This window comes from Varroa jacobsoni, unplaced genomic scaffold, assembly GCF_002532875.2.
Source record: "Varroa jacobsoni isolate VJ856 unplaced genomic scaffold, vjacob_1.0 scaffold_1358, whole genome shotgun sequence".
Taxonomy (NCBI): domain Eukaryota; kingdom Metazoa; phylum Arthropoda; class Arachnida; order Mesostigmata; family Varroidae; genus Varroa; species Varroa jacobsoni.
This window is the reverse complement of record NW_019214260.1, coordinates 52,785-66,685: the sequence shown is the minus strand read 5'-3', so window position 1 is coordinate 66,685 and position 13,901 is coordinate 52,785. Positions and strand designations below refer to the sequence as shown.

Below are 13,901 nucleotides of genomic sequence, written 5' to 3'. Positions count from 1 at the left end.
TATACTTTTTTCTTTTTTCGTAATTTACCACTTCTAATTATTATACGTTTACAAACAAGTCCTCGGAGTCTCCGCTTTTTATGTACAGCATACCCATAAAAAGTTCACTGGAATAGGAACCATTGTGGAACCAATGTGAAGTTTCTCTGAGAAGCCGTTGCAGTTATTGATAATTATAATAATGCCTTACTTTTTAAGTATCAACAGCTGCTAATAATTTTTGCGAACGTATATATATACTCTTAAAGATGTTAGATCTAAAAATCCTCTTCACACTTTTGTAAAGCGCGATAGTACATTGTCGTTTCTTGGACTTGTTCAGTGTGTTAGCTTTACATCAGATGCACGCGGTTCAGACATATTCAGCGATACTGAAGGTAACTGAAAGAAAGAAAGCAAGCAAAAATAGTTTATAGAAAGCTGAGTCCGTTCAGAAGATTCAGAGATAGTTCATGGAATATAGCATACTATTTATTAAGAACATATGTAAATGCTTATTAGTCATTAAAGCTGTACATCGTATAATTTCTAGTATAATAAGCCATTCCACCAGTAAAATATATTCTTTCAAGTCAGATTGGTTCTATTTTGTCAAAAAAGCACAATTATCATGGACAAAGACAAATTACCTAACACAGTATATTCACTTAATTTAACAATTCTAATACTGTAGAGTACCTTCACATTGTCTAGGCAAACATGTGTGTATATATCTATCGGACTTTAGTTATTCAAACAGATGTTATAATTAGCCCGTAGCTGACTTTAGCTAGATGCAGACTAAAGTATTTGGAGGCTTTACACCTTAATATACGAGCATATCTAGGTAGTCTGTAGTATCGTGTAGTACTGAAACAGAAGTAAGGGCTATGAGTTCACTATTGATGTTGCAGTTTCGTGTCAACCACCAATTAAATCGGGCCTTTGCACGAGGAGCAGCAGACAAATGAGCTTGCCAGGCTTTGCAATAATATGTATATTGCATTCGGGGAGATTTTATTTTTAAATAAACTGATATACAAATTTGCATTTTTGCTCACGAAGCAACAGAAGATAGGATTAGTTTAAAATGAAAATAAACGTTTTCAAACTAGTTACATATCTAGCTCTTGAAAATATTGACAGAAATCAATCGAAGCCTAGGATGGCTTATCGCATTGAGTACTTTAAAAAACCGTGCGTACAGTCGAACTTAATCTTGTCATTGTTGTGCCTAACCTAGACTTGTGTCCTGTCTACCAGTTAGGTGGCGGTATGCCTGTTCTTGTGAGAACTGTTCTACATGAGAAGAACATGCCGTGCGCACCCTGCAACAGTAATTAACATTATTAGGTTTTCGTTTTCGCTTAAGCTTTCTGCGCGATCCAAAACCGTGAGTCCTAGCTTTATGTAACCGACTACATGTAAAACCCTACATTTATACCCACAATATGCTCAAGAGTATCACAGGACGTTGTCGTCTTATCTTATTAGGTAGGTTTGATGAAAGGGTGAGCTTCTATCGAAAGAGAAAGGTGCGTTTGCAACAATAGCGGGCGTTACCTACTTCTTCAAGGAAAAAATTCATAGTGAATGAGATTCGCATAATCTATTCTAAGTCACCGACAGAGCTCGTGACATGATCTTTACTACGTGATATTCAAGGAGAATGGTATAGACTCCGAGAGCGTTAAAGTTTCATGTATAGCAAGTTGCTTTATTCACACAAATTGTGTGCCATTTACGTGTCGTTGACCCGAAGCAGCTGCTCTTCGTTTCATTATGCCAAATTCTCGGCTATTGAAACTATTCGTGTGACTCACATGACGTCCAAATCAAAGAGCTCTTATGGCTTTTTACTGCCCCGAGAAATGTAAGTCGGAAGATTTAGAAGCTTACTTTAGACCCCGAGAGATCAATGGGATTTTCAGAAAAGCTTTCGTCTTCTAAAAAAATCGCTTCAGATTTAAGAAATACTTATTACTTATATGTGCGTTTGGTTTACTTTGACCCTTGATACATAGTTCCGCGGCTTTTTCGGGCAAGAGCGCGATGTCAAGTTTTGCAGGAAACTTAATTTACTTTTGCACGCCACTAAATAAAAAAAATATTGATAAAGTGCCCCTCTTTCGTCAGCTAACGGCCGACCCGTGATCGGGTCCGTGACTCCACATTTACCAGCTGATATGGATGCCATAGGCCACAAATTTTCAAAAAATCACATCCATGCTTTGTACTTCGAAAGCCCTGCGAACTAAGTAAAAAATCATTATAAGTGGTGCTAATGCTGTGAAAAGTTTCTGGGAACTAAACTGTAAATTTTCTCCCGAATGTACAAGGGTGCTAAGAAACCTGGACCCCCTCAGAATAATTTTGGAGCTTTGGAGTCTATTTAAACACAGAAGCCGTAAGGCCTTGTCGCCACGCAATCCCTAAATATCTATCGCTCCTAATAAAAACTTGACCGTAAAGACACGTTCTCTATTTGAAAGATCCTGCCAAACATCTACTCACGCGGATACCTAGACTCTAGCTTATGAGATAACCAAAACTTGCCTATAACACTTCCCCCATTATCGCCTCAGCCATCACTGGGACTGAATTAACTCTTTTTCGATTTTTAAATTTGGTAAGCTGTACGGTATAAGTTGATGCTCAGAAATTCTACTGTTACTAAAAAGTATTAATTATCAAAAAGTTGTAAAGAGATTTTGTCACTCTATCGACTAAAATTAGCCAGACCGCTGGGAGAACACGCTGTGGGTTTGTCACTACGGCGATGCTACTGCTTGTACCGCATTTCTTGCTGAAAAACTCGCCATCTTTATTCTCTCAACCCCTGTATTAGCCGGATCCAGGTTCCTGTTATTTTTCTGTGACTCTAAGCTCAAGAATAACCCTAACAAAAAAAGGCTTTAACGAAATCGAGAAACCTCAAGTAAAATGAAAGCATACTTTGAGCCAATTCTTAGAATTGAGTTCGAAAACTATTTAATATTAACTTTCGAAAACAACGGTGCCATACATGCAGCGGTTCCAACGAAAATTAGTGGAAGATTTGAACAATTCGGGCAAGTTCGACTGGTACAATGCCAAATTCTTAAGAAACATTTTTAACCCAATGCCATACAATATCACTACCTGATGTACATTTATCTCCCTCGGCTTAATGCATAAGTTAAAAGTATGGTCGTTTTCAATAGATAAAAGAATTTGCGTAAGATCAGTGTTCAATTTCAAGATGGCTTTCGTTTGTAGCCTCTTGAGGATTGCCTTACTACGATTAAGTATTCTACATGCTAGTTTTGAAAAAGTGTATCAAATAGTCACAAATACAAAGCTAACATTTCCGGTACGATACCTACTAAATTTAGAAACATGAGGTAGTCTAGGTTATGTAGACACTATGTGCTTAACCGTTTGGCACGGTGCCCAACGGGACTATTGGATACAAAGCTATTATTTACGTTTTTAAGATTTGCTATACAAAGAAATTGTTACAAAAGTCAAATGTTACGATTTATATTTGATTGAATCAAAAAGCATCATAACACATTTAGTTCTGTGCAAGCTTCAAGAATGAGGTAGGATCTTTTGGGTAGAAAGAAGTTAACAAACAAACAAAGTGCGTCTACTTGAGAGGAAATAGTACCTAATAAAAGTCCTAAGCATCACGTTATGATGTCGAGCAATGGGTTCTGCGATATTAACATTAAAGTTTAATTTTGCATGGTCTTATCAAAGGTGACTTGTTGGGTATATAGGTAGTCCATAAGTGGTATCTTCAGGAACTGTTTCCGAAATCCGGCACTTGTGTGTAGATAAATCTATTTTAACTGCTTGCTATTGGCGGTTTCGTTACGAGTTGCAACGCACAGGTTAAAGTCAGCAACATATACTTCGTATATTTCTCGTGAACATAGCTAAGGTCAGGAACAACAAATCGCTTCTCCTTTTATTCCTGCCCTCCTCGTATAAATATTATTCAAAACGTATGCTGTATACGCTCACATTAACCAAGGAATGTCAATGGCTGCCGGTTAAATTAAAGATCTTTCATTCCGTTCGTGGTACGCCAGGTTCGTCCGTAGCTTTGTCAGACGAGCGATTGTTATACTACTTCGACCTGCTTTCGGTTTTAATGCGATGTTTTAGAGTGACCTAAATTATGGCATCCCAGACCAAACACTTTTCGAATAGCCATGGCGGCAGTGTCGCTCCATCTATGCGAAGAGTTAGCCGATGGACCCATCAGATTCTTATCACAAATCGCTGCGGCTGACTGCAGATGGTTAAAGGTCGCATTATTCATTCTCGTATGCCATCAAATTCGAAGTCAGCATTTCTTCATGCGTTCTTAGTCTTGCCTGTGGTCCTTTTTCGTATCACTTCTAGCGTTTCTTAACGATCGCGCGGTCCAGGATTGTTTATGAAATCGTTTACTAAGCTTTCAGCATAAAGTTTTCGGGGTGGTAATTCTAGTACTCTTGAGGTACCTTTTAAAGTGTTCTGTGAAGAAGATTTCATAAGCTTCTTAACCTCAGTGATAGAAACCAAGTAGGTGTATTCTGCAAAGCCGGCCGCCAATCGAACACGGAGTCCACTAGGAAACAAGTAAAGGTAGGCTGCAAGAGCTTTTAGAGTCTAATATTCAGGGAATTCTTCCGATACAATTTTGTGCTTCCTGATGGAGACTATTATTCGGAAGATCTCGACGATGTGTTAGTTTCTAACATATACTCTGCTTTGTTCTTAAGTACCAATTTTATGAAATAATCGCTGAACGGCGTTCCTAACAGCTCCAAATTTTATGGAGTAGGCGTCTTTTTTTCTGATTCGATAAACGGCTTTTCTCTTAAAATGAACGCACCCTGTACAACAAAATCATTACAACCAGACGCCACCTAGAGTTTTTGGACTTTCTTTACGCTTTGCAATACTGACTCCACATAGCCCCTCAAATTACCATCTTGCAACTAATATGGATGGAACACTCAAGTTAGGTATTCTGGGCCGCAGGCGTCCCTTTGTTGAGCGCCATATCTAGAAGAAAGTACCTTCTAGCACACACGAAGTTCGCTAGGGAGACGTCACATCAGTGCATTCTGGTAGTTTCCAATTTTAAGTCTCGTGCGAGACAATTAAAGACATTCAAGGAAGATTCTAATGGAACGTACTGCGACTTCATAGCTGTGTTGGGGCCGTAAGACTGATGTTTAGCGTCATGTGCCTATGAAATGCTAGATCTCTCACCGTGTTCAACCCATGACTATTGGTTGAGCTATTCCACCCTTTTTCTGAGTAGCAACAATAGCCTTCATCAAAAGTCTTCAGCAGAAAATTTGGAACGTGGTTGTTTACTACAAGCCTATAAAAGCTTATTAGTGATTGCAAGGGCAGATTGGTAGATCTATCGGTACCTTGCTGGTTTGCAGAATGCCGGACTTCAAGCTATTTGAGCCTCCCCTTAAAATGTTAGGAAGGCTCCATATACAAGACAAATCTACTTCATTGAAAAAGAAACTCAAGCAGGCATTCCAAAGCATTACAGGCAGAAACACTCTGTAGAAGGCATTGTTAACAACACAGACAATGTGTGAATTTCATGCGATTAAATTGAGTCATATTTGCATAGCTTGTTCGATTACAAATCGAAAATGTCTTTGACGGTGCTGCTATTCCTAAGCTGTTTTATGATTCTGTAACAACTCTGCTCTAACACGCCGAAAACTTAACGTAACAACGATGCACGTGGTATATTGCACCTGTTAGCTACTTTCATCATAAATATATTCCCTAGTTGTTTTAAAAGCCCAATATCTTTCCCCTAGAGCGTGCCCAAACATGAACACGACACTGTAGTATTACGTACGGTATAACATGTGACATATAACAAAAGGTACATTTGACTCTATGAAATTGCAAATGTTCAATTGATAAATTTTTGTAATTAAACACCTTCTTTCTTAGGGAAATCTTGTCATCGAGTTATGGATCTTGATTTCGTCTATATACATTTTGTGGACCGGATAAGTAAACTTCGATACTTCCAGCAAACACAGTATATAAAAGCGGACTTACCGCCACAAAATTTGAATTAGTAAAGAAAATTACTGTCAACCGGCCTGATGAATACGGGAATGAACGAGCTTTCACACAAACAGCCATTAAGCTTAATCACAAATACCCGATCAGCAGTAAGCTAGTGTTCGAAAGCCGATCATGAAGACTGACATTTCACACAATAATGTTTCTTGATTGCGTCAATGGAGGGTACAAGAGAAGTTCAAATAGGCACCGTGCAACGAGGAATGACAACGTCTAGCGAGCGCTGTATGTCAGCTGGTCGGAAAATCCGTTAACGGTTAGACATGTGTGTATCTCGATAAGATAGAAGGTAATCTCTTTGCTTGTCCTTTCAAATTTGCTGAGCGTTGTCTTCTTGTACATTAAAAAGGCAGTCGATTCGCTCAAGATCCAGGGCAATGATCAACTAATATTTTTTTTTAATTTTCACTTGACGCAATAATAAACAGCACTCAGCAAAAAAGTGATTATATAGAGTTCTGACTGTCTGACAAGGTAATAGAACGGCATTGAGTGAACTGCATTAGGTATTCGTAGTACGAGTAACGCGTAAAAAAGTGGTGACTAATTTATTAGCCTTGCTGATAGCTAAAAAAGATGGCCGAACAAAATTTATATGCATTATTAACATATGGAACATTTAACAATTCTTCGAAGTTGTTTCCAAACGTGTCTCAGCAAATCTTAATGTAGCCAGGTCAAAGATACCTTACGAAACTGCGGTTATAAAAACAGTGTTTTGTATGTGCCTCGACCAAGATTTCATTTATTTTTTCCGACGCACGCGGTCAGTTTCAATGTATGAACAAAGTTTCGGAATCATTTCTCCACATCAAGAAATTATCCAAACTTTAGGGTTTAGACGGGGTAGATCTTGCTGGATCCATTTGGGTGTACACTTACGAAAGGGTGCAGTTTCAATATGCCATGGCAAAGATTTACAAGCACTGAAATTTCAACCATCTATTGCCGTATGTATGTTCATAATAACTATGGCAACTTGTTCAATGAGAACTCAGGTCCACTTAATCATTCCCTTCGCAGAATGTCGAGCAGTGCTTGTTCAGCACTGCAGTCAGTCCACCGGTTCTCATTAAACTGCTTGCGTTCATATCAGTCGCAATAGCGTTGAGCGTCCAGAAACACAACTGCATGCCGCAATCAATCTATGCAAAACAAACGGAAGTAGAGCATTATCCAAATGTGGGCTAAGAGAGAAACAATGGTTCTTGAGAAATTTGTTCTTTTCTATGATTTTGCTTGAGGTTGAGGGTTTCTGAACCATACTCTAAGGTGTAGCTCAACAGATTGCCCTTTTCAGTAGAAAACAAATTAAACCTACTGAGATATTTAAAACTAACAAGCTTCAAATATAATGCAGGTTAGAGCTTCTTTTTTTAGAGAAACCTAGCTCACAAAATATATATTGAAAAATTCGCAAACGAAGCTTAGGTTTCACACACAATATAATTTTCAAGTTCTTTCGACTTTTCTTAGGCGTTCGAGTTGCTTCAGGCTTCTTTAGTTTTACTTCACGGCTTCAGTTTTAATTTTATGATATTCTAAATTTTTATCTGTAAATATCTATGAGTGGATCTATGAAGAGAACCATATACACTTAAAGACATCAGCATAGTATAATTAAGGTATCAAAAGGCGCTCAAAAATGTTATTTTTTAACCGTCTTAGCTTGATACAAATTATTAAATGAAACGAGCAGCAGCTACATCGATTAAATAGTATATCAGATGTCTCTTTCCCGCAATGGTAAAAGAATACGCAAAGCTATCTTTAAAAAACTTTTTCCCATATATGGTATAATTGTTCGCTGATTCCATTGAATTGTTCTGATTCTGCACCTATTCTTATTTACCATATTACACATTGACTTTTTCGCGCACGTTGGCATAATTATTAGATTGTATAACATTGCTTGTATAACACCACGTAGGAAATAGAACAGGTTAGCTGATGCCACGGTTAGCTTCTGCTAAAGTACGCAACAATACAAAGAAAGTGATAAATTGTCGTGTAAGAGCGAGCACATCTTTGCAATCGGAAGACCATTCTATATTAATACAAGACCATACAATTTCCATTGATCTTTTTAAGCTAACTTAAGTAGTGTAATAAGTAGTCTAGCTCCGTTGTAGTTGAGCGCAATACAAATTCTAATCACCGACCAACTAATCGAATGGACCCCGGAAATTCGCTGAAAATATTTGGGAAAATATCGTCACCTATACTCTAAACAGACCGAATACCAAATTGGGTCCTAACGTCGATTATTTTATCTTTTTCTGGTATCTCTAAAGTTATATCCTTCTTCTGTCTTTTTATTTGATCCTGTTGATAATATCTTTCTATTAGCTAACAGCTTATGACGACGAGAAAGCCATGTACCGTAAAGATGCAAGTGTGTCCGGATTTTACAGGTCTCGCCCATAATGACAACAGAATCGCTCGCATAACTTGCTTGGTACGGTCAGCCTGTAGATACAAGGTTGTACGTGTAAAATCATGAAAACTTTCAAGATGTAAAATATTTCACGGCCGAGCCAAGAGAGATTCTTTGATTAGTCTATTCAGAGTCAGCGGACGGCGACAAAAAAGGACTTGGATTCAGCTGTTGAAACCCTAAATCCAAATAGATCCTGTTACGCCTTGAACTCCAGGTGGCATGCGCTCTTGTACATCTGAAATGGGAACAAAGGTTTAGCGAGTTTTAGCACATTGCCTAGAACGTTGTTAGCATTCCGACTACTATGGTGGCTTTTTGTTGCAGCATTCGAGGAGTTACACATCACAGTGGGTCGCTGCGTTGTCCATTTAATCATTGGCTCTATGTTAAGCTACCCAAGGCTCGGTAAGCTTTAGTTAGGCAACGTGGTGTTTGTTGGATGAAGCATTTTTCGGTTTAAGTGCTATTAATTGGTACCAAAGGGCATGAGACAAATCACGAGGGCACGAAATTATTTTTTTTAAATAAAATACTCCACAGTCTACAATTTATAGATATTTCAGGTGATTGCGCTAAAGCAAGGCTTGGTCTACTGAAGGCCTCTTGCAGCAGATACAAAGCAGCCATACCACTGTGAAATTTCACGAAACTGTCAAACTACGAACTATTTAAAGTTATGATGAGGCCCTGTCAAAATTAATACGTTTGGTTATATAGGAGATAACACTTATGGGACTGCCAAACATCTCACAAAAAAGGCAAAGAGACGTTGAATCTTACATAAAATTATCACCAGAGTTATCCGATGGAAATAGGGAGAATAATTCTCCCTAACGATTTTTTGCGACATAAAAGCAACACTTTGTGGAAGAAATCTTACACACGTATTCCGAAGTAGTAGAAAATGACTTCTAAACGTTACAAAAGCTTGCTATAGGCCGTTGTAAAATACCTTTTCTTTTTATGGAAACAAAATCTCATCATCGCGAAAACGTCATTGAAATTGTGCTATCTCTATAACGATGCCTTTTGTGTCTTATCTCAGATTGCTTTTCCTTCGCTATGGCCGTATAATTTTAATAACCTAAGGTATAAACGTTTGGCTAACCGCGGATTATTTGCATTAAATAAAAAATATATTGTATGACAGTTTAACTCAATGAAGGTGTCCTTGATATTCTTTGACAGTTTGCAAGAACTGACCGCATATTAATAGTTCTAAATGCATGGATCACGTTCTTGTTATGGCCCTGAGTACAATAGATAAGAACACATTGTTGTTATGTTAAACGATCATCTTTTTATTTCCGCTCTGTACATCACCCATCTGTGTTCTGTTTATCTATTCTCTCTGTCCTTTCGGTTTCGTTCGGTCTTTATCTGTTACATTATTCGGCGCCAGTGTACTCGCTCACTTAGTTTCACCTCCAATGAAATTTTTATCCTCACCCAAATTAGTTAACCGCCACACCAACGAATAACTATTATCCAATAACAATAATAATATTCGTAATTAGATTGATGTTTGTGTCCTTTTACTTCATCTGCTAGCTTCTCTGATTAGACGTTGCAGTGCAGGGTAGCATCTTAGAGCAGTGCAGGCGCTTGTCGTCAAAGGCTAATTCTAAGGAATCTTTTTATAGTTCATTACCTACCCGTTTCAGCATCTATTTCATCACTATCGTAGCATTTGCTATGTTAAATTACGTTCTCGTATCGTCAATTCAGCACTACTGCGTAACTAAGTTCTATTCTCTGATGCGAATTTTTTTGCTGTACATAAATTAAAGCATGCACTTTACAGTCACCATCGAAATATTTTACGCGGGCTTAATAGTTGGAATTTTGAGTAGAGTAAACAAAACATCCCGTCACTGAACCCTTTTGTGTGTGTCGTTACGAAATAATGACACACAATTCGAATATATGGATAACCTGGAAAACGGTTAAATAAGCCAGCACGATAAGTAAGGAAAATCAGAGAACAGATGGGTATCTCCCAAGAATCCAACATATTAATGACGCGTCGGCTATTTTTGCTCTAACATATTTATCTATAATTGTTGTTCTCTTATTCTCATTATTCTTACCTTTATTCGTTATCTAATCTAATCGTGTAAAAATTTTCCACTGTCGTCTGATTCGTATAATCATCTCATTAACGGTTTACTTTCTTTGATTAAGAATCTCCGTCTTCGTCTTTCAGCCCTACAGTTTATTTGTTATTTCTTTGTTTCACACACATACATTCATTATTCATCAATCGACGTCAAGCGGACCCAGCAAATAATGCCTAGAGCCCTATAGTCTGCAACGTTGTAGTCCTGGGTCAGGAGTAGAGAAAGCGCCAAAAAGCTGGTTTTTCATTCTTCTTTTTGTCTCGCACGGTTCTTGCCTCTTTAACCACAAACATTCTTATTGACGATTAGTGACAACGGCGACTAGAGGCAGCAGTTAGTCTATTAGTTAACTTACTTTCCTTTTTTATCGTTCGTTTTCATTCTAGTGACTGATTCACTTTCAGCATCTGCTACATCTCCGCTAACGGTACGGTACCATTTCTCACCTAAGTCCATTCTAACCCATTCGTGTAGCTCTGTGTCGCGTTACGAACTTCCTTTCTTGCAAGATTTCTTCGATTTATTTCGTTTTCTTCTTTTTATTCTTTTCAAAGAAAACTTGTCTACTTGTTGCCATTCGGTCTGTGTCGCCTATCGTGCTCTGCTTTTAATAACATTATTATTCATTTTATTTTCTTAATAATATTCTTAATCTATGTACAACCACGCGACGCCTCGGTAATTTTGTTCGGTGCTTATACTATTCTCATCCGCATCCATTAACAGCTCCGTCCGCTGATTCAAGACACAGGCACCTAATATTATACCACCAAACGGATCTTGATGGTCGTGGCGATCCAAAAAAATGAGTCAGCCAGTAGCCACAATTCGGCCACTGTTTAACCGTATTTTCATTACGTAGTCCTGTAACCATTGAATACTACCTCGGCGTCAAGTTCGTTCCTCATTTTGTTGTTTATCTGTGCCTTCTTTGATTTCTATCAAGTATCCAGTTGAAACCTTCATAATGTATATATAATAAGCATAAAAATGACCATATAGACAGTCTAGTTTCCAGGCGATGTTCACCACACTGATCTAAGCGGACGAATCACTGTCCTCGTCTTTCCCGCACGTATACCTTTTTCATTCACTTGGAAATTGGTTTCACAAACATTTCACCACGATACCAGCGGCGCAGCAAATGATAATATGGTAAATAAACTCTACCGGCGCTCTAAATATATTCCGTTTGATTTTAAGAACTCGTATTCATAGCGTACAGCCGGGTCCATTCGCGAGCTGCAAGAGAACAGAAACCAAATATAAACCCATTGTGATCCACGTGAAGTGATAGTAACCCCTCCTTTGCACGAGGTCACTTTCACTTTCAGGGACTTTTCACACTTTCACTAATCGGAAAGTACTGTTTGACACTGTTTTTCGTAGCCTGTTTCAAAAACCCACTAATTATATTCGCATGAATAGAGACGATCAATCAGAACTTCTAGCATCGATTACATCAATTGTAAATACTTATCAATCAAGTACTAATCAAGGATGCCATACATAGTCAATCAACTATTCTCAATGAAGGAATTTTACTAACAATAATATTTACGTGAATTTTTACGTTATCTATCTGTAATGTCTATATGTAAACAGCCAAATTTTACCTGTACGAATGGCTTCTGCCTCGTTGACCTTCCACTGGTCGGCAACATCGTTGGCTAACGGGTCATCTGGATTGGGGGCAGACAATAACGCCTGGATTGATAATAAAACAGTGCGAATTTGCAGAGCCGGACTCCACTTGTCTTTTAGAATGTCGAGACAAATACGCCCGAGTTTGTCGATGTTCGGATGGTAGATCTTTGTCATGAAGCGCACTTTTGGTGCTGACATTGGATATTCCTCAGGTAGAAATAGCTCTAGTTTGAACATGCCTCCTTCAAATGGACTCTGTGAATGAAAATATATTAGTAACTGGATATTGGATCCACTACTATTAGCTACAGATAGCTAGGTAGGCACTCAAAAAGGTCTTTCGAACAACACATGCTGCTCGAGCATAGTAGATATCTTAGAAATCAATAAAATAGCTGTAAATTGATATTGCGCATTATTTATAAATACGCATCCATATCACAGAGAAATCAACGAATGAAAGGTGTGCACAAGCATACCCGTATTGACCGTAGTCGGCGCAGCTGTCATTGAAACCAAGATGTATTTTTTGGTATAAGTACATTCAAAACTCAAACGTCTCCATACAGAGTGCCTTCGTTTCTGTTTCAGTCTATGAACAAGTATTATGTTTTTAGTATATCTCACATTTTTCTTAGATATAACATTTTCGTCAGAGTTGTGTCATCAAGCCAAATTTACACGCAGAAACAGACCCTATCTAAATTCCACGGTTTTTATCGCTTTATTATTTTTTTTTATATTAGCGTTTAAAGTGTGCCACAATTTATTATATCTATGGGCTTAAAGCACAACCGGGCGATAAATACATGTACAAATGACGGTGATGCAGTCAGTAGAAATGTAGTAAATAAGACTATAAGGTCATGAAAAAATCATTCTTTGAGAGTAATTTTTCTGTTTATGAAATTTTTACTATAGCAGTACACGGCGAAGTCAACTAAATATTAAATCAAAATCCAATTGTAAGATTCACTTACGCCTTCTGGTCCTGCAACAACGACGTGAAAGTACCTCGCATTGCTCTCATCGGGGACAGCACTGATCCCTGGAACAGGCTCCTGCATCAACCGCTGGGTCTCCTGCAGTAGCAAGTAACATATTACAAATCTTAAGCCCTACTGTCAAAACATTGAAATTCTTAAAGATACAATAGGAAATGAAGCCATGTATAGATATGAGTAGCCGTTTGAAGCATTTGAGAGGGTTACGGATACATTTGACCGCGTGACATTAAATAAATATGAAGTGATAACCTGCATTCATGGTATTAACAAAAAATTGGTACTGATCTGTAGTGATTGCAAAATCACCATTAATATGTATCAGGCGTCGATGTATATGTAGGATCTATCCCAACGTCTTTTTGAAACTGCCACTTTTTTTATCTTTTATATAACTGAATTATATTTTTCCTTAATACTTTGTTATTCCTTCAAGTCGGAATAGGAAAGTTCATACATTAATTTTACATTCAGTAAATCCTAGCTCTGGAATCCACAACGTTTCGCGTCACTTTGCGATAGATCAATGTGAGACTGCTTACAGTTGTTCAAACGAAAGATTACTAAGCTCCACGGTCTTTTTATAAATAAAGAACTATATAT

At 37.9% G+C, this 13,901-nt stretch overlaps 1 protein-coding gene and 1 long non-coding RNA gene across 3 annotated transcripts in view; both read right to left on the bottom strand.

The window, feature by feature from the left end:
- Positions 1 to 6: 6 nt before the first annotated feature.
- On the bottom strand, positions 7 to 6,569 carry LOC111269166 (uncharacterized). Of its 2 annotated transcripts, none has more exons than XR_002685628.1 (3): positions 6,061 to 6,569; positions 1,219 to 1,307; positions 7 to 381 (listed from the first exon to the last, which is right to left on the bottom strand). It is a non-coding gene; the product is annotated as an uncharacterized LOC111269166 (long non-coding RNA). The 2 variants fall into 2 exon arrangements; XR_015314478.1 differs by lacking the exon at positions 6,061 to 6,569 and adding an exon at positions 5,938 to 6,045.
- Positions 6,570 to 10,721: 4,152 nt separating this feature from the next.
- LOC111269164 (ubiquitin-conjugating enzyme E2 N) overlaps positions 10,722 to 13,901 on the bottom strand; it is a 5,313-nt gene continuing 2,133 nt past the window's right edge. The window contains exons 2-4 of the mRNA XM_022848574.2: positions 13,275 to 13,376; positions 12,264 to 12,549; positions 10,722 to 11,889 (exon numbers count right to left, since the gene is read on the bottom strand). Coding sequence (XP_022704309.1) covers positions 11,846 to 11,889; positions 12,264 to 12,549; positions 13,275 to 13,376 — 432 coding nt within the window. The 3' untranslated portion in view covers positions 10,722 to 11,845. The remainder of the gene's footprint in view (positions 11,890 to 12,263; positions 12,550 to 13,274; positions 13,377 to 13,901) is intronic.